The sequence below is a fragment of the Electrophorus electricus genome, chromosome 2 (assembly GCF_041902795.1).
Source record: "Electrophorus electricus isolate QZ-2024a chromosome 2, ASM4190279v1, whole genome shotgun sequence".
NCBI lineage: Eukaryota > Metazoa > Chordata > Actinopteri > Gymnotiformes > Gymnotidae > Electrophorus > Electrophorus electricus.
The window spans coordinates 2,705,001-2,729,416 of NC_137498.1; the positions used below are offsets into that span (position 1 = coordinate 2,705,001).

The 24,416-nt window shown below is 48.0% G+C and overlaps 2 protein-coding genes across 3 annotated transcripts in view; both read left to right on the top strand.

Annotated features, from left to right (window-relative positions):
• Positions 1-10,223, top strand: part of l3mbtl3 (L3MBTL histone methyl-lysine binding protein 3) — a 40,074-nt gene extending 29,851 nt beyond the window's left edge. For both annotated transcript variants that reach the window (XM_035529227.2, XM_035529226.2), the window contains 5 exons: positions 115-219; positions 1,534-1,625; positions 6,863-7,017; positions 7,623-7,685; positions 7,910-10,223. In XM_035529227.2, the coding sequence (XP_035385120.1) occupies positions 115-219; positions 1,534-1,625; positions 6,863-7,017; positions 7,623-7,685; positions 7,910-8,053 (559 nt within the window). In that variant the 3' untranslated portion in view covers positions 8,054-10,223. The remainder of the gene's footprint in view (positions 1-114; positions 220-1,533; positions 1,626-6,862; positions 7,018-7,622; positions 7,686-7,909) is intronic.
• A 6,294-nt stretch (positions 10,224-16,517) lies between these two features.
• tmem200a (transmembrane protein 200A) lies at positions 16,518-24,151 on the top strand. Its single transcript, XM_027032941.3, has 2 exons — positions 16,518-17,180; positions 22,094-24,151. The coding sequence occupies exon 2, from the start codon at positions 22,114-22,116 to the stop codon at positions 23,599-23,601; it is 1,488 nt and encodes a 495-aa protein (XP_026888742.1). The 5' UTR covers positions 16,518-17,180; positions 22,094-22,113; the 3' UTR covers positions 23,602-24,151.
• Positions 24,152-24,416: the final 265 nt, after the last annotated feature.

A 24,416-nucleotide genomic window follows, 5' to 3' on the forward strand; every position in this document is an offset into this window, starting at 1 on the left:
CGCGACACATTCCCTAACATCATTCCGGCCTGCCCCTATTGATTGATGAGCTGTGAGTTATGAAGTCATTAACTCATCCATCACTCCTTCCTGTCCTCTTCATCCCTTTCTCAGTAAACCCGTCCGCCCCGGCACCTCTCACCTGGACAAACCCAACACGGCAACCGCCACAGTGGAAACGCCGTCTAAGAAGGCTGTCGGAACAGAGACCAAGAGAAGGTAGACTTGCTTCAGGCTGGCCTCGCATGGACAGTGCCTGTCTCTTCTGCTGCCGCCATCACTCACTGCTCGCTTAACAATGCCTGCCGGGCTCCCAGCAGGCAGCCAATCAGAAACGGGCTTGCACTGCCCACTGGCAAGGCCAGAAATGTCCCTGTCATGAGATCGGCTCATAATGGCCGATGACCACTAAGAGCTCTGTAAAACGAAGATTGACTCGAGATGTCCGTTGGCCTGTCAGGTCCGTGTAGTGGCTTTCTGAGATCGGCACATAATGCCTGCCTCCGCAGTGATCCCCGAGAACTTGCTGAGTCATGGATCAGCTCACAATGCCTGCTGGTATGCTGAATCACAGTTTGGCTGGTCCTGATGTTGAATGGATTTCGTGGTGACCAAAAGGAGCAGAAAAGAAGGGAAAACACTGATTTGTGCAGTCGCTCATCATTTGGATATTTTGAAATGCAACACTTTTCCCTCTCAATGTGCGACATTAAACTGGCAGTAAATCAGGTCAACAAATAGTGATTTTACTTTTAGTTGCTGTGGTCCTTGTTATCATTTTGTCTCTTCAGCTCGTCCTCCAGTACTGGAGTGAAGATAGTATGTAGTAGATAGTAGAGATGACTGAAGATGGAACACACACACACCCTGCCAACTCCTCTGTCCTTCCTGGAGGAGAGTTGTTCTTCTGCACTATCACCCTGTTTATTCTGTGGTCTGGAGGTTTTCATTTCCTTCCTCTCATTCTCACTTGTCCCCAAAATAACTAGCAAACGGGCCGAGAACAGAACAATCATTCTCAGATGAGCATTACTACATCTCTCTTAGGGTCACTGGCCCCCTCCTCGTGTGGCACGCGAGAATCTAAAATAAAAATGCCCTCGCATTAGCTTCTCGGGACAGCAGAGGTTTTTCCCGCAGGTCTGCGTGGCATTAGTCAGAGTGTCTCACTCCCTGCGCAGTGCTGGGTATTTTGAGCCTCTTTGTGTGCGTCGGCGGTTTCTTATTTATGGCCCGAGTCTCCAGTGAAAGGTAGAATGTTGAACTCTCTGGCTATGTGTGGGTAGGGTGATCTGGGAAGGTTTCAGTAGGACAGATAATGTTCTAAGCAGGCACACCAGCTGTGTCTTGGGATTGGGCGTGTGTTAGGCGTGATAAAACAGACGAAAAACAGGTCCAGTCTCTCTTATACAGCGTAGTGTTACAGACTGTGTCACTGGCCTCTGATGTAATAATGATGACCACATTATGGGGTCATCTGAGCGACCCTGTGGGCTGATGCCGCCTCGACGATGTCACTGTGCCACATCTCAGGGTGGGGCGGCCGTGCAAGACGCGGAAGGTGGTGGAGCCGGTGCAGGAAGAGGAAGTGGAGAGTGAGGTGTCGTCCATCGTGGAATCCAAAGGTACGTCCTCGACCACAACCCAGCACTGTAACAGGCCCCTGACCCGTCACCCACATAACGAAAACCCAACCCTGACCCTAAACCCGACCTTGACCCTGGTGTCTGGTGGATGTGCTGTGGTGCAGTGGTGTGAGGCAGGAATAATGAACCTCTCTCCTGACTACCCACTCAGAGATATATCGGAAACTTCTGATATATATTTGGTGGAGGTTTTTTCCTTGGAGCCTACTACTTACACACTAACCGCCTGGACAGACTTTTTACGGGTTACTGTTCTGTGTATCCCTTTCTCCTCTCTCCTCTGACTCGTTCCTTTTTCTCTCTCACTCTCTTCCCTTCTGTCTTCTTCTTTTTCCTCTGTCTCTCTCCCTCTCTCTCCCCCATCTGTCTTTCCCTCTGTATTGGCCTCATGTTCTCTGTACCCCTCTCTCTCTCTCTCTCTCTCTCTCTCTGTTTCGCTTTCACTAGCTTTCTCTCGCTCACACCATCTCCTCTGTGTCTCCTCTCTGTCTTCTCTGTCTCTCGTTTTTCTTTATCCTCTGATAGTAAGGCTTCGCTCCCTAATGAGACAGGGATGAGATTGCGATGAGATGAGATTCTTTCTGTGAGCACATATGTCATTATACTTCCATCAGGAGGCGGTGGGTAAAGCAGGCCTGAATTTTGAAGCAGAAATGTTCAGATGTTTGCAGGATGGTGTAGTTTAACTTCCTTGTCAGCAGATCAGAAATTCAGCCTGAGTCAGAGATAACCTCCTCCTGCGGCCACGGTATTCTGAGTCAGAGAAACCATTTAAGCCAGTGAGTCAGCAACTGTACTGCAGGATTTGGTATGTGTCTGCTAAGGGGGCTCTGCTTTCTCTGCCTTAGTACACCGCTTTTAAAATCACTTCGATTCACTTTGAATGCAAATGTCTTCGGGTGTTCAGGGTACTGTTTGCTTTTATGAAAATGTATATAAAAACCAGGCAAAAGGTAGTGCTTTTGCAACCCAGTCCTTCTAAGCACTTACGCATGCATGCACATAGAGGTGGAGAGCGTGGTTGGGTCAGCGTGGTTGGGTCATTGTCGGTGGAGTGCGTGGTTGGGTCAGCGTGGTTGGGTCATTGTTGGTGGAGTGCGTGGTTGGGTCAGCTTGGTTGGGTCATTGTTGGTGGAGTGCGTGGTTGGGTCAGCTTGGTTGTGTGAGTGTTGGTGGAGTGCGTGGTTGGTGGAGTGCGTGGTTGGGTCAGCTTGGTTGTGTGAGTGTTGGTGGAGTGTGTGGTTGGGTCAGCGTGGTTATGTGAGTGTTGGTGGAGTGCGTGGTTGGTGGAGTGCGTGGTTGGGTCAGCGTGGTTGTGTGAGTGTTGGTGGAGTGCGTGGTTGGGTCAGCGTGGTTGGGTCATTGTCGGTGGAGTGTGTGGTTGGGTCAGCGTGGTTGTGTGAGTGTTGGTGGAGTGCGTGGTTGGTGGAGTGCGTGGTTGGGTCAGCTTGGTTGTGTGAGTGTTGGTGGAGTGTGTGGTTGGGTCAGCGTGGTTATGTGAGTGTTGGTGGAGTGCGTGGTTGGTGGAGTGCGTGGTTGGGTCAGCGTGGTTGTGTGAGTGTTGGTGGAGAGCGTGGTTGGGTCAGCGTGGTTGTGTGAGTGTTGGTGGAGAGCGTGGTTGGGTCAGCGTGGTTGTGTGAGTGTTGGTGGAGTGCGTGGTTGGTGGAGTGCGTGGTTGGGTCAGCTTGGTTGTGTGAGTGTTGGTGGAGTGCGTGGTTGGGTCAGCGTGGTTGTGTGAGTGTTGGTGGAGAGCGTGGTTGGTGGAGTGCGTGGTTGGGTCAGCTTGGTTGTGTGAGTGTTGGTGGAGTGCGTGGTTGGGTCAGCGTGGTTGTGTGAGTGTTGGTGGAGTGCGTGGTTGGGTCAGCGTGGTTGTGTGAGTGTTGGTGGAGTGCGTGGTTGGTGGAGTGCGTGGTTGGGTCAGCTTGGTTGTGTGAGTGTTGGTGGAGTGCGTGGTTGGGTCAGCGTGGTTGTGTGAGTGTTGGTGGAGTGCGTGGTTGGGTCAGCGTGGTTATGTGAGTGTTGGTGGAGTGCGTGGTTGGTGGAGTGCGTGGTTGGGTCAGCTTGGTTGTGTGAGTGTTGGTGGAGAGCGTGGTTGGGTCATTGTCGGTGGAGTGTGTGGTTGGGTCAGCGTGGTTATGTGAGTGTTGGTGGAGTGCGTGGTTGGTGGAGTGCGTGGTTGGGTCAGCTTGGTTGTGTGAGTGTTGGTGGAGTGTGTGGTTGGGTCAGCGTGGTTATGTGAGTGTTGGTGGAGTGCGTGGTTGGTGGAGTGCGTGGTTGGGTCAGCGTGGTTGTGTGAGTGTTGGTGGAGTGCGTGGTTGGGTCAGCGTGGTTGTGTGAGTGTTGGTGGAGAGCGTGGTTGGTGGAGTGCGTGGTTGGGTCAGCTTGGTTGTGTGAGTGTTGGTGGAGTGCGTGGTTGGGTCAGCGTGGTTGTGTGAGTGTTGGTGGAGTGCGTGGTTGGGTCAGCGTGGTTGTGTGAGTGTTGGTGGAGTGCGTGGTTGGTGGAGTGCGTGGTTGGGTCAGCTTGGTTGTGTGAGTGTTGGTGGAGTGCGTGGTTGGGTCAGCGTGGTTGTGTGAGTGTTGGTGGAGTGCGTGGTTGGGTCAGCGTGGTTATGTGAGTGTTGGTGGAGTGCGTGGTTGGTGGAGTGCGTGGTTGGGTCAGCTTGGTTGTGTGAGTGTTGGTGGAGTGCGTGGTTGGTGGAGTGCGTGGTTGGGTCAGCTTGGTTGTGTGAGTGTTGGTGGAGTGCGTGGTTGGTGGAGTGCGTGGTTGTGTCAGCGTGGTTGTGTGAGTGTTGGTGGAGAGCGTGGTTTGGTCTGCGTGGTTGGGTCAGTGTTGGTGGAGAACGTAGTTGGGTCAGTGTTGATGGAGAGCGTTGTTAGGTCAGTGTGGTTGGGTCAGTGTTGGTGGAGAGCGTGCTTGGGTGAGTGTTGGTGGACAGCGTGGTTGGGTCAGTGTTGATGGAGTGCTTGGTTGGGTCAGTGTTGGTGGAGAGCGTGTTTGGGTCAGCGTTGGTGGAGAACGTGGTTGGGTTAGTGTTGGTGGACAGCGTGGTTGGGTCAGTGTTGGTGGACAGCGTGCTTGGGTCAGTGTGCATGCTTGGCTCAGTGTTGGTGGAGAGCATGGTTGGGTCGGTGTTGGTGGACAGCGTGATTGCCGCAGTGTTGCTGGAGAGCGTGGTTGGGTCAGTGGAATGTGTAGTATTATTAATTCTTTTTCACCTTTGATCCTTAATGCAAACAGTTCATGCTCTCTTCCCCTGCTTGTTAACAGTGTTATCACCTCCGCTAATGGCTCTGGAAGGAGGTGGAGAATTATCCCACCATCCTGCCACAGAACTTACGCTAATTCACAGCTATGTTAGGCTTTGTAATAGGACATTGCAGTTAAGGTGGGAGTGGGGGGGGGGGGGGGGGGCTAACTCCATTTCCAGATAGTTTAGCACAGGAAAGAACCTAGATATGTTTTTAAATTACTCTCTTTTACCACTCAGATGAGTTTGCATGAATGTGAATATGTAACATGAATTTAAATCTCCACAAGAACATAAGAATATTGTTCATTAATAGAGGCAGTCCAGAGATTCTTTATAACACACACACACACATTCACCCAACAAAGTGAGCTCTACGTACCCCCCCCCCCCCCCCCACACACACACCTGAGAGAACCAGACCATACACGCAAAGAAATGTACTCTGTGTTTGATGGCATGGTTAGCCTACAGATCCCTAATCGAAACAGCCCATTCCTCACCTCTGCCTTGCACATCCTGTACCAGTCATGAGCCCCCAGGAGGATTCTGTGTTCCAGCCCTCCTGTGGTGCTAATAAGCTGCTGGGTTCACCCCAGGCATGCAGGAACAGGTGGAGCAGTGATCCCTGCCACGCCGAAGCCCTCCGGATCCACGCGCGGTGAGGGCGCGTTTGAGGAGAGACGGAACAGGAAAAATGTTTCTCTCTCCCTTTTCATCGGCGCATAACGCTTCTGCCACACTCTTAATGGAATAAGAGTGGATAACGAGTCCACCATCTTGGTGCATTGCTCCCTGTGCTGGGTTTTTCGTCTGACGCAAACCAGCCGTGTGGACGAAGCCCGTGATGGGACTCTCATTAGACTGCCACCTCTAGCCCCGCACAGACGTTACTGTTGACGCGAGAATCAGACAGGCACAGACCAAACACGGGGAGAGGGACCGGCAAGGGGGGCCCTCTCAGTGACAACGTCGCCGCTGAGGTGAGCCGACAGACACTTACGGTGCGTGAGAGAGTGGCTCTCACGGCGGGGATTCTGATCGCCGACGGACCCGACACGGAACATCACCGGCGATGGAACGGAAGTCTGCTCACCACTTTAGCCCACGACTGGTTCTCCAAAATTGGCATGTCGCACATGCCCAGAGGTGACAAGGTGACAGACCTGCTCAGACTGTCAGGGGGACACACATGCCCAGACTGTCAAGATGACAGACCTGCCCAAAATTGTTAGGGTGACAGACCTGCTCAGTCGGTCAGGGGATTAGACCTGCTTCAATTCCAGCTCTCCACGCAATGCATCCAGTCCCTGTCAGCTCCAGGCATTAAGGGAACATGCATATTAACGCATATATTAATGCATATTAACGCTCTCATTAACATTTCTTTAAAAAGACGAGGCCCAACAGAAATGATTAGCAGAACTGAGGCAGGTAGTGCTGTGGATGATCCAGACACCAGGACAGGGAAGGGGGCGGAGCAGGGGTGTGTTGGGGGCGGGGCAGGGCGTGGGGGGTGGGGATCTAAACACGGGTTCATATGGTGAGGCTGTGGCTAAGCACACAGCACAGCAGTAAACAAAGATAAACATAAGCAAAGATAAACAGATAAACAAATATTGGCGATGCTGCATGTGCTGTCTCAGCGATTTCTGCTTTTCTAGTGTGTGTGTGTTTGTGTACCTCACTCTCTGAGCTCAGCAGTCTACTCATTAATGGCAGTGCACAGGGTCACTGCTGCAATCACCAATTACACATCTGATGATGACTTAACGAGGCCCTTAATGATGACCACAAGACCAAATGACTAGCAGGTTTTATATGATGGATATAATTACACTTCAGGCACAACTTGGTTCTCTACTGTATTTTCTTAAACATTTTCTGAGACATTTGGAAACTAGACATTTTGGAAACTAGTAGCATTCTCTCTCTCTCTCTCTCTCTCTCTCTCTCTCTCTCTCTCAGAGCTGACTCTACAACAGGCGCTGCACCAGTCCGTGTTTATGCCGTGCTCCACCCCCTCTCCCAGCAGGCCGCACTGCTGGGACCAGCACAGCAAGCTCCTCCCATCGGTGGCTGGCATCACAGCCAGCACAGTGGCCACCTGGAGTGTGGAGGAGGTACGAGACACGCAGCTGCACGCCGCACACGCGTCAACATATTGTGGTAGCAATGTTCCTTGCAGCGTACTGAAAACACCGGTCAGCCTTAACGTGACGGGCGTCGACACGTGGCCTGGATTAATTGGATTAAAAAAAAGTTAATAATTACATCATTATTGGATCACTCATTTATTAAAAAACAAGATAAATGTGATTTTTAAAAAAAATTGAAGACACAAGAAAAACATCCATTCTTTTTCTGTGCATAAAAAGAAGATTAAAGAAGACCTGAGTTGTGAAGGGAGTTAGTCTTTATTCAAATTCAAATGCTAATGACGTAATGCTAATTCAGTCATATATTTCCAGTTGAGTTACCTATGGGAGTTTGCATAAACACGTCTTGCTCCCACTCAAACCATTTGCCGCTGCGTTTTCGCCATCAGTAAGGTACACCTGTCAATCAAACGCAGTGGGCAGGGCTTCAGGAGGGTGGTGTGCGCTCAAGAGGAGCACGGGAACCAGAGTGGCGTTCCTGGAGTTGAGTCTCGCCTGCGCATCACAGCGCACGCATCCTGTTCTGAGTGACAGCCACGCCCTGACTCATCATTCATGTCCACCCACAGGTGACTCAGTTCATCCAGCGCCTTCCAGGGTGCCGGGAGCAAGTGCACACGTTCCGAGAGGAGGTAAGGAAGTGGGACTCGCCCTCGACCTCCATGTGCATGCGTGATTTTCCTCCAAAAATCCTAATAAAAGATTATTCTGAAAACAGACACACACAGACACGTGTTGTGTCACACCCTCAGTGTTCTCTCTACCCCAGATGCCTTGGTTAGCTAGTGCAGGGCGGTTGAGTGAGTAAAGGGAGCGTTTGTGGTGAAGTGTGAGGTGTGTTCCCTCTCACCCGCAGCAGATTGATGGCGAGGCATTCCTCCTGCTGACCCAAGCTGACCTGGTCAAGGTCCTGAGCATGAAGCTTGGTCCTGCCCTCAAGATCTACAACTCCATCCTGATGTTCAAGACTGCCGAGAGCTCCGCCTGCAACGAACTCTGACCTCTCGTGCCTCGCTGCTGACCCGCACTGACCTTTTGGCATGATAAGACCGCTGGCTGTTGTGTCGGCCGTCGCCCGCTCCGAGGGGCTCCGATGACGGAACGACACATTCCAAACGCAGCCGTAACACTTTCACGCACCCCACGGAGACATTTAGACACCCGTGACGCAAAGAGGCACGAGTTACAGTCCGCTTGGAAGGATTCGTCCTGGTCCTGACAATTATCGCTTAGTTAGACATAAGTCCTTAAAACAGGTGTTCTAGATGCATTATAAATGTGTTACACAAGCTTTACTTAGAGCCCTTCAAGTGCGTAACAGGACACAGAGATACAGATGGTGATGATGATGATGATGATGATGATAATGATGATGATGGTGATTAATTTTCTGATGATGCACTACAGAGCACACCAGACGTTTTTCTCTGACAGGACCTTATGTAATGTGAGCCACATGCACAGTGTTGTTTTTTATTTATCACGGATGTTGCTGTTTTGCTCTTTGGACGTTTACTTCATGCTAATGACTTCATTAGTTTCTATATACGTGAAACTAAAGATTTACGTTTTCAAGGTGCAGAACTTTGAATGCAAAAAAAAAGTGTTGTGGATTTTAATCTTCTTATAATTATTATTGCTACTATTATGATTCTTATTATTATTTGTGTTTTTATGAGAGATGTCAGACATGTCTAGTAATGTAAGAGTTCATTGATGATGGTCTGTAATAGATTCAGGGTAAAAGACCTGCTCAGACTGTCAGAGGGACAGACTGTCCGGCAGGGGGACAGACCTGCTCGGACTGTTCAGCGGCAGGACAGACCTGCTCAGACTATCCAGCAGGAGGACAGACCTGCTCGGACTGTCCGGCAAGAGGACAGACCTGCTCGGACTGTCCAGCAGGGGGACGGACGTGCATCCAAGTCCATGAAGCAAACTGCTTTCATTCTGGACCATTTCAAACTATTCATCAAGATTTGGTCCATTGAGGAAAGACTAGCCGCTATTTGCTGGTCTGGCAGGACATGGTGGTCACTGGGTTACCGGTCACTGGGGGGTTAGCCAACCAACACAAGCTTCGTGCTGGCCTTTTGTCATTTGAACTTTGACAAAGTTTCTGTTGTTGCTGGAACACAGAGTACGTGCCTGAGCACATTTTGCCCCTTTACCTTGAGCCAAACTCCCCCCACACACACAGAGTATTGCTTCCATCGCTGGAAGGTGACAGGACACCACTGACATTTTGTGCATGTCTGTACAGCGATTCCATAGTACTCCTTCCCAGGTGAATTGGAGCTTCAACCTCTTCCGCACCATCAACCAGGACCTCCGCGTTCAGAGATGTGTGAGGTGTCGGGGTTTGGGGTTTTTGGGTTCATGTAGTGTTCGAGATCATGTTGAGGAAGCGTCTCCAACGTCTAGATGTTCACTCAGAGAAGGCCCCTGCAGACAGGCAGGAGAAGGGCGGTCCAGAAGGACCCGAGTGACCTGCTGAGAACGGGGTTTGGGTTGGAAACCCGAGTGCACGAGATCCCTCTCCCTAGCCGGCTCGGCTTTGCCGCCACAGAAACGCGAGACTACCTGCAATCGTAATCAAGGACGAACGATGCTGTTTTGTAATTCCTGGATTTGAGGAGGATTGAGCAGAGATCTGTTATGCGGCTGTCCTCAGATTTAGCTTCTGTTTATTCCTTTTAGAACGGCAGCATTCCTGTGGGTGCAGCGAGGGAGAGAAAGCGTGTTGTCCGTACGCAGGTTGGGGTGTGTTTACCTCTGTCCGGTGCAGCTGGACTTCAGTGTTGGGTAGAGTTGGTTCGGTGTTTAGGTGGGCTTTGGTCCTGAAGCTTGCAGAGATCTGTGTCTCCCCTCGCGACTCAAAACGCACTCCATTCACCTCCTAAAGTTCCCAAAAATCACATGATAAGCTGAATGTGTTTTCATGCTCTAATGATTCTAACTGGAGAGCATGAGAAGTAACTGATCAGATGAATGAGGTGTGCCAAAGTATATATAGAGAGAGAGAAACAGGGAGAGTGTGTGTGTGTGTGGGGGGAGGGAGTGGGGGGTTTAAATGAGATCATTATGGCTAATGAACAGACGCTTACACTCAACCACTGTAATTCATTTGCAGATTAATAAATGCCACAGCCAGAAGGTCAGTGACAACACGCAGGCTGCCTGTCCACTCTTCCACTGTGTACTGAAGCATGTTTCCTTTCCACACAAATTCAGTATCTGCTCAAAGGGTGATTTCATTTCAGCCATTTTAAAAGTAAACTCCTGCCTCAGAATGTTATCATGACTAACTGAGTTGAAGCCAACAGGCTTTGGTTAGCATCATGCTAACATTTGCTAACATTTGACCATAAACTTTATTAATAATAAGAAGAATGAAGCAAATGTTAATGGGAAAATGTTACTAAATGTTAGTGGGATTCTAACTAAAGCTATGTGCTGTTTGCTAACATTTGCCCATTAACTGCATAATAATGAATTTTATTTACATAAACTTTCATATATAAAACAATCCATAAAATAAGCAAAAAAAGATTTAATCAACCATCTTTAAAAAAACCCTCAAAGGAATCTCATTGCATGGTTGTCGGCCTAGAACAGTCCCTGGTACTCTGTTATTACTCCGGCTGAGGAAAGGCTCAGCTGTTCATCACAAATTCAGACAGATATGTTACGTTTGACACGTGTTAGCCTTTGCCAGCACCAGTTTCTGTTTTTGGTTGCATGCAAGTGGTGTAGGGGCACATTAATACAGTAACAAAAACCTAAACTGTACTAAATGTGCTTCAGCCACATCCAGAAATGCCTTCCTGTGCTGTTCTGAGGTCAGTCAATCGGGTGACATAAAACATCAAGTTCCTGCATTCCCCAGGTCCAGAGGCCTGATTGCAGAATGTGCGTTTGACGGCCTAGATCCATTTAGATGAGCCTCACTAACGTTTTCGGTAAGCTAACAGCGGAGCCAGGAGGATAAGATGATGGCCATGTCTGCTAACGTAGCGGAGTCATGCCAGTTTAGGAACTAAATGAAGGACATCGCCATGGAGTCCAGAATAAACACCAAACAATCTGATGTACTTCCTGTTTCAACGCAGGATTGAACTCACTGGCTACAGACCAAACCCTCTTTGAGCTGGTCTGTTACAGACTACTAAACAGTACGGTCGTTTTGGGAAGGAGAACCATAACTATAATCTTCTGCAGGTTGGCAAGAAGCCTGGTGGTATCTCCCAGACCGTCCCAGACCGATTAAGCCTGATTCACCTTTATTTGAGCAGACTTATTCTTAACTGCTGGCATCTTTACAATTATTTGCCTACCAAAATAATTGCATGACTCATAGTTTTCCTCAGGGAAAGCACAAAAGTTTAAGAAACTTCAGTATCTCTTATGAAAGGTGCCTTCAGTGTTTTGATTATTTTTATATATTTATGTATAATGGGTGTAATGGGCACAGTGTTGGTAGAACCAGCATGCACATGGTGTGATGAAAGGAGACACAGTGTATTTACATTTATCTCACGTTCAAGCAGTTTACCTACAATTCAGCTGTGTTGTTGGCTGTTCTTCCCCTGTAAAGTGATGCTGACATGGGTACCATAAATAATGATCTTCCTCTTTTCAGGGTGCATGAACATGTGCTAAGCTTAAGTGTACAATTTACATTACATTTTATCCAAAGCAACTAACAATTATGACTGAATGCAACTTGAGGGTTTTGCTCAGGGGCCCAACCATGGCAGGACTTGACCCAGCAACCTTCTGCTTACAGGTCAAGTACTTTAGCCACTGAGGTACCACTGCCCCAATGTGTAATTTTACAAATAGCCGAGTTCTTAAGAGCCTGCAAGGGCTGAGAAACGGTGGAGAACCAGGTACGTACTGTGGAGTTTACAGCTCTTCTCGAGCATGCCGCTTGCCATCTCTCACTTAAAATCACTGACCCCATCTTATCAATTGCATTCTGAATCAGTCGTCACTTACATGTATGTCTGAGTTCAGAGATGGATCCATGACGTGATTGACAGAGGGTGGCGGTGAAGTTTGAAATCACTGTTCCCTTATCTGCTCTGCCACAGCAACCAGGGTCATCATCACCATGGAGACGTGGCATTTTAAATCCTGGTGTTCTAAGAGCCGTGCTCGTTCTATAGACTCATGTGCACATGAGCAAATTAGAAAAGGTTAGCGTGTGCCTGACCAAAATGCCCACAAATTAAACACTAGATTCTGAATCGAGATGTGTCCGAAATAATCGGGCAAAGGGAATGAGAAGGTAAAACATAGTTAATAAGAAGAGCCAAATACAAACATATCCGATATCCCGGGAGAATTTAACAGTAACCATAATGAGTTGCTGTCAATATATCTGTGTGTTTTGCATTTACTACCACTCAAGCAAGGGAGGTCAATGTGAAATGAACTAAATCTACAGGTTCCGTTAACCATTTGAGTTAAACTAAGTGCATTTTATGCTGTAATACTTTTGATTGTTTTCAGTTGATGACCCACCACATGGAGTATTACCGTTCCTGTTCATAGATAATAGATGTTATCTGTGTTACAGAATTTTACAGATTCTCAGCACATAATGTGCTAATGCAAGCACACTGTGGGGTAATACGATGCTGATACCTAAAGCTCACATGAAGGTTCCTGTCTATGGTACATTAACATTCACAGATCAGGGCTCAGTTCTCCTGAACACAACTAAACTCAAGTGTAGTCTTTATTATGTGCTGGAATACCTGCTCTAAAGGGCTAAATGAAGGTCACCACCAACCAGAGCATGGCGCCTTGGCATGGGGGAAGAGAAGCAAATTCAACCAGCTCCTACACAAAATTTACAGCCGGGGATTGAAACTACTGCCCCTGGTGGTGTGAGAATGTAAGTGCTGTCCTCTGCTTTTCCCCTATTGAGGCGTCTACTACTCCCACCCCATGCTGATATGGGAGCTGGCACAACATTCCTCTGAGTTTTGCTGGTTCTCCAAGGTCTGAATCAGAGATTTGTGATCAAAAGAATATAGTGAACATGGGTGAACCCCTTACACTGAATATAGTGAACATGGGTGTAAGGGGTTACGGTCCATAGATGCGAACAGAGTCTCCAGCCTGCCTCTGTCTTGATACGGTCCGTAGATGGAAACGGGGTCTACAGCCTACCTACATCTTGTCCAAAGCACATTCTGTTTTGTATCACATTCCAGCTTCTGGTCACTGGCTGTAATCGAGAACGTTCTTTCTGGAAAGAGTGAAACATCCTGGCATTCACGAAACTGTCAGTATGAACGTGTGAATTTTCATTCAGTGGTTCAACCACTGTTTTGTTTTGTTTTTTTAAGTTCTCAGGGAGGTGTTACATGATGGCAAATCTTTCAGCTGTGTGGATAAGCCTGACTGCTTAACTGTCAAGAACATGAGGTTGGTGACCATGTCAACCTTCAGGGAGCTGTAGCTGGAGCCTGACACTCACTCTGGTCTGCATCTGGGAATGACAGAAAACGGGTGGGGGAGGAGACAGTGAGACACAGAGAGGGATAAAGGAGGAGAGAGAGAGAGAGAGCGAGAGCGAGAGAGAGCTGGTGCTCGGATTGCTATCGTGGTGGAAAGTCTGACGGGGTGGCTGAGCACCAAGTTTCCACGGGTGTAATTCACCTGGAGCTTCAGATGTTTTGATGAAAAGTGTACCATTTTAATGTAAGGAACACACACACACACACAGACGTCTACGTCTGTGCAGCCATCAGCTGATTGGCTGTTGGGAAACGATCCAGTCGACCTGACAAAACAATCAAAGGGCAAAAACCAAAGAGACAGAAGAGCAGAAAACACAAATACGAAAGAAAACTATACAAACACAGGAAAACAAACAAAAGCAACACGACAAACATGATGAGTTTTTGCTGTTCATTCACTGAAACATCAACATGGCAGTCTGTGTGCACCATGTCTTTTGTAAACGTATTGTTTTAATACGTAAAACATAATTTGTTCTTTGAATAGCAGCTTGTGTTCTTCATAAATAGCAGCATTAAGTCGTTCTATAAAGGTGGCATGGAGCAGGGGGTGAGCACAGGCTCCAGTCCTGTTGTCGCCATGGTCGCAGCAAGAACCCGAACACAGCTGCTTCTTTAGCTCACATCTGATAGTCCTATTATGGGATGTAAAATAAAGCCCCTCCGAAGTGCCATTCAGATGCTGTGTTCAGATGCTGCGTAGGTTCGTGAATAAGGGAGCGTCTATAAGTTTAGCGCCTCTAACTCTCTGGGGCTCACACCAACGACATCTACAGCAGAGCGTGACAACACGGGGCCGTGTTTATCACTGCATTACTGCATTCTGGCCAACTGCTCCACTTCTCGATTCATCATTAAGGTAACGGTAGCCGCGCTGAACAGCCAATCACGGCACGGCTGGCGGAACAGCTGGCTACTACAAACGCTTCCAAGAGAACTGTCTCCCCTGAAAGTGAGATACTCTCTTATACATCAGTGCAGTGCCATTAAAGTTCATTTCGCATGAATTTCTTAATTATATAGAATGTGCTCATGGTGTTATGAATCAGCATGTTGCCTTCTGACTGAGCTAACACATGTTAATACTCTCGAAATTGGGGCAACACATGTAACTGCAGGTCAAAGGTTGCGCACAGTTCAACAATTCCCGCCGCAGTCTCAGCTGTGGGCTGCTATCGTCACATCTCTCTCGCCCTGTGTGGACGAGGAAAAAAAAGGCAAGATTAGGAAGTTTTCAAAAGCTAGTGAGTGTGTTCCAAGCGTGAAGTTTCAGCTCAGGAGACATCCACCCTGTCGAGACTTGCATGCCCTGCCAGTTCCACTTGCAATCCAAGTCTTACACATCTGATCCAACACCCGTAATCAAGGTCCTGAATAAATAAAATACTTATTTATGTGATCAGGTATGTAAAATTATGGTTGGAACTACTCTCTAGGTAGTGCTCTAAGAGGGATGGCGTCCAATGATTTAGTCCAACAACACAGCAGTCCACATTAGCGGTTGGCTGTAGAATATAACAAGGATCTGACAAGCCAAGTAAACCAGTGAATCAGGAGAGTCAAAGAAAGTCAAACTGAAATGAATCACACATGTCCAGTGCTCCTGGATAAAGGGAGTCAAACAAATGAATCACACATGTCCAGTGCTCCTGGATAAAAAGAGTCAAACTGAAATGAATGACACGTGTCCAGTGCTCCTGGATAAAAAGAGTCAAACTGAAATGAATCACACATGTCCAGTGCTCCTGGATAAAGGGAGTCACAAATGAATCACACGTGTCCAGTGCTCCTGGATAAAAAGAGTCAAACTGAAATGAATCACAAGTATAAAAATATATTTATTATTTTATTGTCACTAAAATATTTGGACAGTTTGACAATACCATGGAAGTCTGTAGATCAATTTGTGTCAGATTTACGTGGATAGTCTGTAATGACCCAATGTATGTGCGAGGTAGACCCACGGATTCTCCGTCGCCTGTCAGTCATAATGCAAAGAGGCGCAGAATCTCCAAAGACCCGAGCTGGTACGAACACACACTCTAGAGCTCCTGTGGCTGAGGGGAAACTACACACTACGGTTAGTAAAGCAATTCACAAACTATATAAACATGGTTCCATTTCTGCACAGTCTTCAAAGCAGGAAAAAGCAAACTGTTTAGCAGAATTTTTTTTTGAATCTGTGGAGGAACTGGCGAGGTGGGAAGAACGCGCGCGCACACACACACACACACACATACACACACTTCTGTGGGAGGGGAACAAAACAAAAGACGATCACTGCAATTTACATAGTCACACAGTTTTAGCATACAGAACAGAACAGAATGAAAATTAGAGTTGTAGAGAATAAATATTGAAAGGAGAGAGAGAGACTGTGCGTGCAACTGTGCGCCTGTTAAGGCGGAAATAGATTTGTTTGTTTGTATGTGCTGCTTGGTTTTTGGGTCTTTTAAGATACGCGTTGCATAAACACAGGAAAGCGAGATCTGTAAACTCCCAGATAACAGGATATCGCTGTCGATATAAAGGCTATCCGCGTGCAAGGTCCTCGTTAAACCAAACAAAATTGTGCGTCTCCGTAAAAGGAGTTTGCACAGCACGAAATGGTCTGACCACACACCAGTTTGGATATGTTTCGAAAGGCAGCTAGATATTACAATATCCTTCAGATTCATATATTAATATATGAAAATGCGAAAAAAAAAAATCCCTTTTTGTCCTACTCGTGCTTCTTGGATCAAGCTTACGCCACGAGGCCAGCAAGCGTGCACTGCACACGCACCCATTGCATATTGTGCCGCTGTGCAAATATTCGCGAATTCATTACTGAAATTGACGCACGCGGGGGTTTTTTTGCTCCGTTTTTCTCTTCCATCCCGACGTGCGTCATTTAAAGTGTCGTCACGCGGGAGTACAAAGGCACAACTCGCGCGTTCCTAGTCACAGATTCCTCTTGCACCGATCTGGCGGCGCCGTGTCCGACACACAACCACCGAACGGATTTCTTATCTCGCGTGTCATGTACTCAAACGGATTCAAGGCAAAATCCGCCAGTCAGCAGTTGCATGTCAAAAGAAGCCGAATCTGAGAACCTAGACTTTTTTTTCACTTTGACGCATATTTGCTTTAGTAATGAAAATATATTCAACCCATCCAAAGAAGCACAAAGCAACGCACGGAGCTTTTACTGTGCAGTCACACACCATTCAACACAGAGCGTTGTTGCAGTGACTGCGTGGACTCCAGACGTCCGGTTTTACTATGTGCCTCATTCGAAGACGATGCATGTTGGAGATAAAACGCGTATTCAACTTTATTCGCACTCTCACGGTGCACAGCCTTGGCAAGTGAACGCATCAGTGTTACCGCGTTCTCCAAGCCCGCGCGGCAAGTGCCGGTTTGTCTGGTGAAACCGTTCCGCTGCGCGCGCGTTGGAGATGGAGCGAGAGCGAAGACGCGCGCTGGGCGGAAAGCCTTTTGTTCCTAAATCCAAACGGAGCCTTCTTTTCCAAATGGAGAGCAAATTTGCGAACGCGAGTGTAATGGCCAAATAACCCGGTGCTCCCCGGAGCCCCTATCAAAAGAAAGGTGAGCATTGTGCATTATCCGGCCAGCCAGTACCGACGATGGCGCATGCTTCGGGGTCTTTTGCGCATGTTTCGTGGTCTTTTGTTCATGTTAGGTGTCCAAATGTAGTTCACGGCTTCTTTTCGGGAACACGAGCAAAACCAACCAGTTAACACCCTCTCAATTCCTAGCCCACGCTAATTTAGTGATAAATTAGTATGCAAAATATTTTTAAACGTTTGCGCCATTTACTCTGGTCTTGTACAATATCGATAAACTGCACACCTGAAAATCCGTTTCCAGAGAGCAACCGTTAAAAACACTTTGAATACTGTAGGTGAAATGGCACATAAACCCCATATGTCTGACCCGCGAGCGCTTGGATCGTTTGAGAACCTTTATAGCGCGCACGATTGAGTCTCCGGTTCTCGTGGACTTATTACCCGCCTACACGCGGCTCTCACGCGCCCTGGTCGCCAGTAATGAGGCACGTTTCCCCTCACGAGCAGAGGGCGCCGAAGGCGTTTCCCCTCACGAGCAGAGGGCGCCGAAGGCCTCCGAGCGCGTCACCAGAGCACTGCGCTTAGTAGTAAAATATAACCATGCAAGAACATATGCCTCTCTCTCCCTCTCTCTCTCTCTCTCTCTCTCTCTATCTCTCTCTATCTCTCTCTCTCTCTCTGTCTCTGTCTCTCTGTCTCTGTCTCTCTCTCTCTGTCTCTGTCTCTGTCTCTCTCTCTCTATCAAGCTATCAAAGTCCTCGCTCCATTGTTTGATAGTTTGAAGAGCTTTCCCGATGTCCTGGCTCTCCAATGTCCCTAACATATAACAACCACTTGTTTAGACAAATTAACTACTCATTTCACCCCAAATGCTCCTTGTTCAAGACATACCTAAGGCATGAACTTTGCTTGCCTAATACTATTGTGTTGGTAAGATGTTGTTGTGTTCTCTCTCTCTCTCTCTCTCTCTCTCTCTCTCTTGGGAACGATACAGGCTCACTGGGCTGTGCGCACCGGTAATGCACTAGCCTGACGCGTCTTGAAACACGCAGGCCAGTTCTGAGTATGCGCATCAACTGAAGGCTGATTTGGTTCACAATTTGTTTCCTCTGTAAATTGTAAAACACAGACAGTACTTATGAAAGTACTTTAAAGTACTCATGAAAAACATATTATGTACACTAAAAGAAAACACCACAGGTCTGCAGTATCTATAGGATCTCCAGAGTTGCCGAGCACTGATGCTGTATTGAGAAAAGTTCTGACCGAGCCTTTAATGGAACTCTCTTCAGGTGTTTCCTCGATTGAGAAAAGTCCTGACCGAGCCTTTAATGGCACTCTCTTCAGGTGTTTGCTCGATTGGGAAAAGTCCTGACCGAGCCTTTAATGGCACTCTCTTCAGGTGTTTGCTTGATTGAGAAAAGTCCTGACCGAGCCTTTAATGGCACTCTCTTCGGGTGTTTACTGTGCCGTGTTCCCATGTGTGCGTGGGCCCTTTGTTTTTATTCCTTACTCTTTTTCCAATTCAGATTCAGATCAGGACATTGAGTTCACACTTAAGTTTGGACCGAGGTCTTTAAGTGGCGTAGTTAAATTGGGTCGGCCTGATGCAGGTCACGCGCCGATGATTTCTAGACGTCTCGTCTGCTGAAGCGCTTCCGTTGCGGCTCTTAAAGGGAGAGAACCCTCCTCATCCTTTGATGATGCAGGCTCATGGGCCTAGAGGAGATTTACTTCATCTTTTTGTGGTCATAATTATAGCAGTGCAGAAGCCAGTTTGGTTGACACCAAAGAGCAATAAATGGCTGGACCGACTGAAGCTCATTAAAGCAAGGCTCCCTGATTAATATCAGCAGCGGATTACCACAGACGTTGCCATGGTAATTGCTTGCTTGGCCTCGCCCTGTAATCAGGTGCGCTTGTTTTCACTGTGGCTTCTCGTGGTTGTACAACTACAGTCGGTACTTTCAACAAAGCCTTGATTAGCAGTAGCACAAAGTAACCAGTAAACTGTTAATGCCTATCTAGAAACATTGTGCATTCCTGAACAGACCAGCTGAACTTTGGTCTGATGTTTCCATTTCGTCTTCTTAAAGACTGTTAATTCTGGTTGGAATGTCTGATGTATTGTTTTGCTGATTGATTGATTGGTTGATTGATTGCCCTTTTAACATGCATGGCTGTTCCTTTCACTCTCCCCCTACTCTCACTTCTCTCTCACTTCTCTCTCTCTCTCTCTCTCTCTCTCTCTCTCCCTCCCTCCCCCTCTCACTCCACATCTCTGCACTGCCTCTGGTATTTGATGAGCGTAGAGTCAACATTAAAAGGGTAGAAACACCCACTCTATTCCTCACACTAAATGCCTGTATGCGTGTGTGTTTGTGAGCGCGAGAGAGCGATTGAGAGAGTGTGAGAGAGCTTGTGAGTGTGGATTGTAAGCAGTGGGGTGTTTTTTGATGGCCATATTTGGATGAATGTCTCCTTAAAAGTGCCTTCAGACTGCAATATGAAAAGCAAACCCTAATATCTCTTCTCAGTTAAGAACCAAGAGCGTGTTAGTATTACAGTCAGGGGTCTCTATTTCTGTGCTGTTTTGACTACAGCCCTACGGTTGCTAATTGGCTCTCATGAAATAAACAAATGCTATAAATAAATGAATGATGCAGGCATTTCCCAGAAAATATGTGGCGTCTGTGGCACGGTGGTGATGTTGTGTGTGTGTGTGCTTGTGCGCAGTTTATAGGAGTTTATGCTCAGTAAATATGGGAAAGAGGCCTCGTGTGTTAAAGCACGGAGTGTGTGCTCAGGGACGTTTGCATGAAAACGCTTCAGCCCGTAGAGTGTTATGCCATCATACAGAGATCAGTGCTTGATCCTTTAGATTACTAAATTGGAACAGTACTCCTCCCCTTTTGGTTTGTGTGTGTAGGACCCTCCCTAAGATGGTGTTGCGGCTACGGGTTACGAATCACATGCAGATGCCTCTTCCTTATATTCCGCCCGTGTAAACCCGAAAGACGCTTTACAACTTTGATCGAGCAGAAAGAACAGCTGATCCTGGCGCTGATCGGAACAGCTGATCCTGGCGCTGATCGGAACAGCCGATCCTGCCGCTGATCGGAACAGCCGATCCTGGCGCTGATCGGAACAGCCGATCCTGCCGCTGATCGGAACAGCCGATCCTGCCGCTGATCGGAACAGCCGATCCTGCCGCTGATCGGAACAGCCGATCCTGGCGCTGATCGGAACAGCCGATCCTGGCGCTGTTTCCTCCAGTGTCTCAGTCGGTAACCTCTGCTAGGCGCGTTAACCGTGTTTGCCACAGAGGAAGGGGGTTTTTCGCCTCAAATCAGGGTTCTCTGAGCTATGAGCAAGGACAGACATTTTTATGGTCGAGATAAACAGCAAAATATTGTGATTAGTTGCGAAGGAAACTTGATGGGAGGTATATCCTGGTGGTACGATCTGATGGGGGGGGGGGGGTCAGATTGTGTCCTACGGTCCTAGTCCATTTTTTCTTAAGGAAAAAAGCCACTTGTGCACATTTGTAGATCTGTCTGCGTCTTCACATCCTTTGTCTCCACCCAACTACCTGATCTGTCTCTGTTGCACCCTTAAGTGTGTTCTACAAACGTCTTCACGGCTAAAAGGAACACGTGCTGTGAAGAGCTTCCCGTGTATTACTCTAAGTAATACATCATACTGGTGCTGTCTTTCAATTGCTGAGATCACAATTTTATGCATTTATCTACCAATACCAGTTTTGTAGCAGTACCTCAGACATTTTGATATGTTTTGATGTATTTCTGGGCCGGGATCTGGTAGTTATACCTGTTCAGGGTTTAGCGAGTTCCACAGCTTTAGTGTGAGTAGCACTGTGCAGTTGGAGTTAATATCAAAGCCTTTCTGCCTGAGGCAGAATTTCTCTTCCTTCGGACGTTCCCTCTTTACAGTCGAGAGCATGCTGTCTGACTGATGTATCTGAACGTCTGGTAGGACTATGTTTAGATAAAAGCTGACATCCTGTTAGGAAGGGTGTTGATGGGTAATGTAGTTAATGAGTAACCCAGCTCAGCCACTATTTTAATGAAGGGTGTTGGTGGGTAATGTAGTTAATGACTAACCCAGCTCAGCTGTTTTTTGATGAAGAGGACACGCGTCAGAGGATGTTTTCCCATGTACAGCTGGAACCAGGCATTGGACTGAGTAACACTTTGACACGGAGACACGTATCATACTTCATTTATAAATTAAATATGCTTCATTAGCGTGTGATAAAACGCACACTCAGCACATCACGTTGTTTCTTGACTGACAGAAGTATGTGTTTTTAAGGCAGACGGGTGCTTTTAAGAGGGGGTGTTTTAAAGGGCCTCTGTGTGCTTGGGTATCTGTGTGTGGTACTCTCACACTGCCAGAGTGTGTGATCTGCTTCCTGTCCTATTTTTGCATCACTGTTATATTTATAGAATCATAATTTCAAAGAGTAATTTAATCGTTCATTTCAAACTAGTATTTACAGAGAGAATGAGAGAGAGAAATGGAGGAATTGAGCTCTCATGAATCACAACTCTCTCTCTCTGTCTCTCTCTCTCTCTTTCTCTCTGTCTCTCTCTCTCTCTCTCTGCCCTGTTATTTCATATGCCACAAGCAGAAAGAGAATCTGTTTAAGAATATGTTAAATTGTTGATGAGTTTTTAAAGCGGGAATCAGAATAGCCAACATGCCTCTTGGGTTAATTAAAGGGTGTGATTGTGTCTAATTACTAGCACAGCTGGCCCAATTCCTGCCAGGGTTTTGGGGGGGCTGAGTTCTGAAGCTCTCCTGCTGATCTTCTTTGTGGAGTTAGTGCAACCCTCGTGCCTCTGAGAGAAAGAGGAAAAACAGAGAGAGAGAGACATCTGTATGCTCACCTTTTGTTTGTTTTTATAGGCCTGCCTGTTGTTGTAGTGATGATTGCAACTGGAGGCGTGATCACAGGCCTTGCAGCGCTGAAGAGGCAAGACTCCTCCCGCTCCCAGCACCACCTGCCCATTCAAAGCCCCGCCCCTCCGTCCGAAAAGAAGCAGCCAAAACGCAAACCCCGTACGGATGTCGTCGTGGTGCGCGGAAAAATCCGCCTCTACTCCCCCTCCGGCTTCTTCCTGGCCCTGGGGGTTCTGATCCTCGTGGTGGGCGTTGTCATGGCGGTCCTGGGGTACTGGCCTCACAAGGACCACCAGAGGGCAGCAGAAAGCAAACACGGCAACAAAACGCAGATGGCGCGGGAGCGCGTAGGCGCGGTGGCTCGGTTCTTCGAGCAGCACCTGCGCTCGGAGAAGATGAAGATGCTCGGACCATTCACGATGGGCATCGGCATCTTCATCTTCATCTGCGCCAACGCCATCCTCCACGAGAACAGGGACCGAGAGACCAAGGTGATCCACATGAGGGACATGTACTCCACCGTCATAGACATCCACAGCCTGAGGCTGAAGGAGCAGAGGTGCATGAACGGTGCCTACCCGGGCCCCAGCGCCGACCACGAGCGCCGCCCCTTTGGCTATGACGGCCAGTACGCCTCGCGGCTGGCTGCCAACACGCTGATGACGCTGTCTGGCCTGGCCAGCGACCCGCGGTTCTCCCGTCGCACCAGCTCGGCCGAGGACGAGGAGGGCTCTTCCAGCCTGGGACCATTGTCACCCGGATACAAGGGACGTTCCGGATCGATCTTCGGCTTCCAGCCCGAGGGCGTGCACCGCTGGGAGGAGAAACGGGGCGACCTAAAGAAGTGCCAGACACGCTCCATTGTCTCGTCGTCCATCAGCGCCTTCACGCTTCCTGTCATCAAGCTCAACAACTGCGTCATCGACGAGCCCGACATCGACAGTATCACCGAGGACTCGGAACACCAGCAGGCCCAATCAAGACCCCAGTCTACGGAGTCTTTAACTGTTCCAGTCCCGGATATCTCCAAAGCCTTCAAGCCCCCCGCTGCCCTGCTGTTCCGGAGCAAATCCGCTATGGATTCCCCGACGTCCCCACCCGCGTCAGCCTCCTCGCCGTCGTCTCTGTCCCCGGCACTGAGCAGCGGCCGCTACCTGACTCCCGGGGCGGCCCGGAAAGACTTCGGTTCCAACAACTCTCTCCACATGCTGTCGGCACATTCCAAGTCCCTGGACCTAGAGCGCGGCGGCACCACGCTGACCGTCCAGCCGGAGCAGCGCAGGCACCCCAGCTGGCCCAGACTGGACCGCAGCAACAGTAAGGGCTACACCAGACTGGAGAACAAGGAGGACCCCATGGACAGGCTGCTGGTGCCCCCTGTGGCCATTAAGAGGGACTACACCAAAAAGGAGAAACTCCTCATGATCTCTAGATCGCATAACAATCTGAGCTTCGAGCACGATGAGTTCATGAACAGCACTCTGAAGAGAGGGATCTCAGAGACCAGATTTTAAAACGAGGCTTTACACACGTCCACCCACCTGTGTACACGCACACACACACATACACACACAGAGTTACAGTGGTTACAAAATCCCTCTGCAATATATCATCATTTCTCATCGCTCACCATTTCTGCCATGATTTTGTGACCTTATGAACTCTCTCGGACTGCAAGCACAGGTGGCCATTCCAAATGACATGAAGACGTAACAGATCACAAAACCAGTTTGGATTGAGACATTTTAAACACCACTGAGCAAGTAAAGAGTCTCCCAGTTTGAAACCAGTCATGGGTGTATGGAACAGTGTAAATAAACACCAGTGTACTAGCTGTGTGGTGTGTTCAACATATTTCGATATATTTCTTTTGTCTTTGCTATGTGTTGAGACAGGAACTATGGTGTGTTTTCAGTAAGATGTGTGTGCATTGTTGTACCAGAGCAGTTATTTTGCTATAAGGTTTTAAATAATTTATTGTTCAAAAATACATTGCTATTTTTAAAGAAGATTCGTCGATGTATTATTTATCTGTTTCTGAATAAAGATAAACTTTTCAAATACCTTTGTCATATTTTGCATCACATCATTCTTAATTGGTAAAACGAAATATCTTTGCCTTTTTCTCAGTGTTGTAACATTAAGTTCCCAATGAAATGGTTTGACGACGCCTCGGTGTTAGCAGGACCAGGCTAGCGCCTGTCCTTGCTGGTGTGTATGACTTTGACAAGAACTAAACCTTTCTGCTCCCCGGGACACACGCAGACAGGTTTGTTAAATCCTTTCAGTACCAGAGGTTCTCAGGCCTCAGTAAGTCCCAGTCAGTCCA

Excerpts from the sequence above, each read along its gene's own strand:
- tmem200a (XM_027032941.3), top strand. The coding sequence starts at position 22,114 with ATGATTGCAACTGGAGGCGTGATCACAGGCCTTGCAGCGCTGAAGAGG.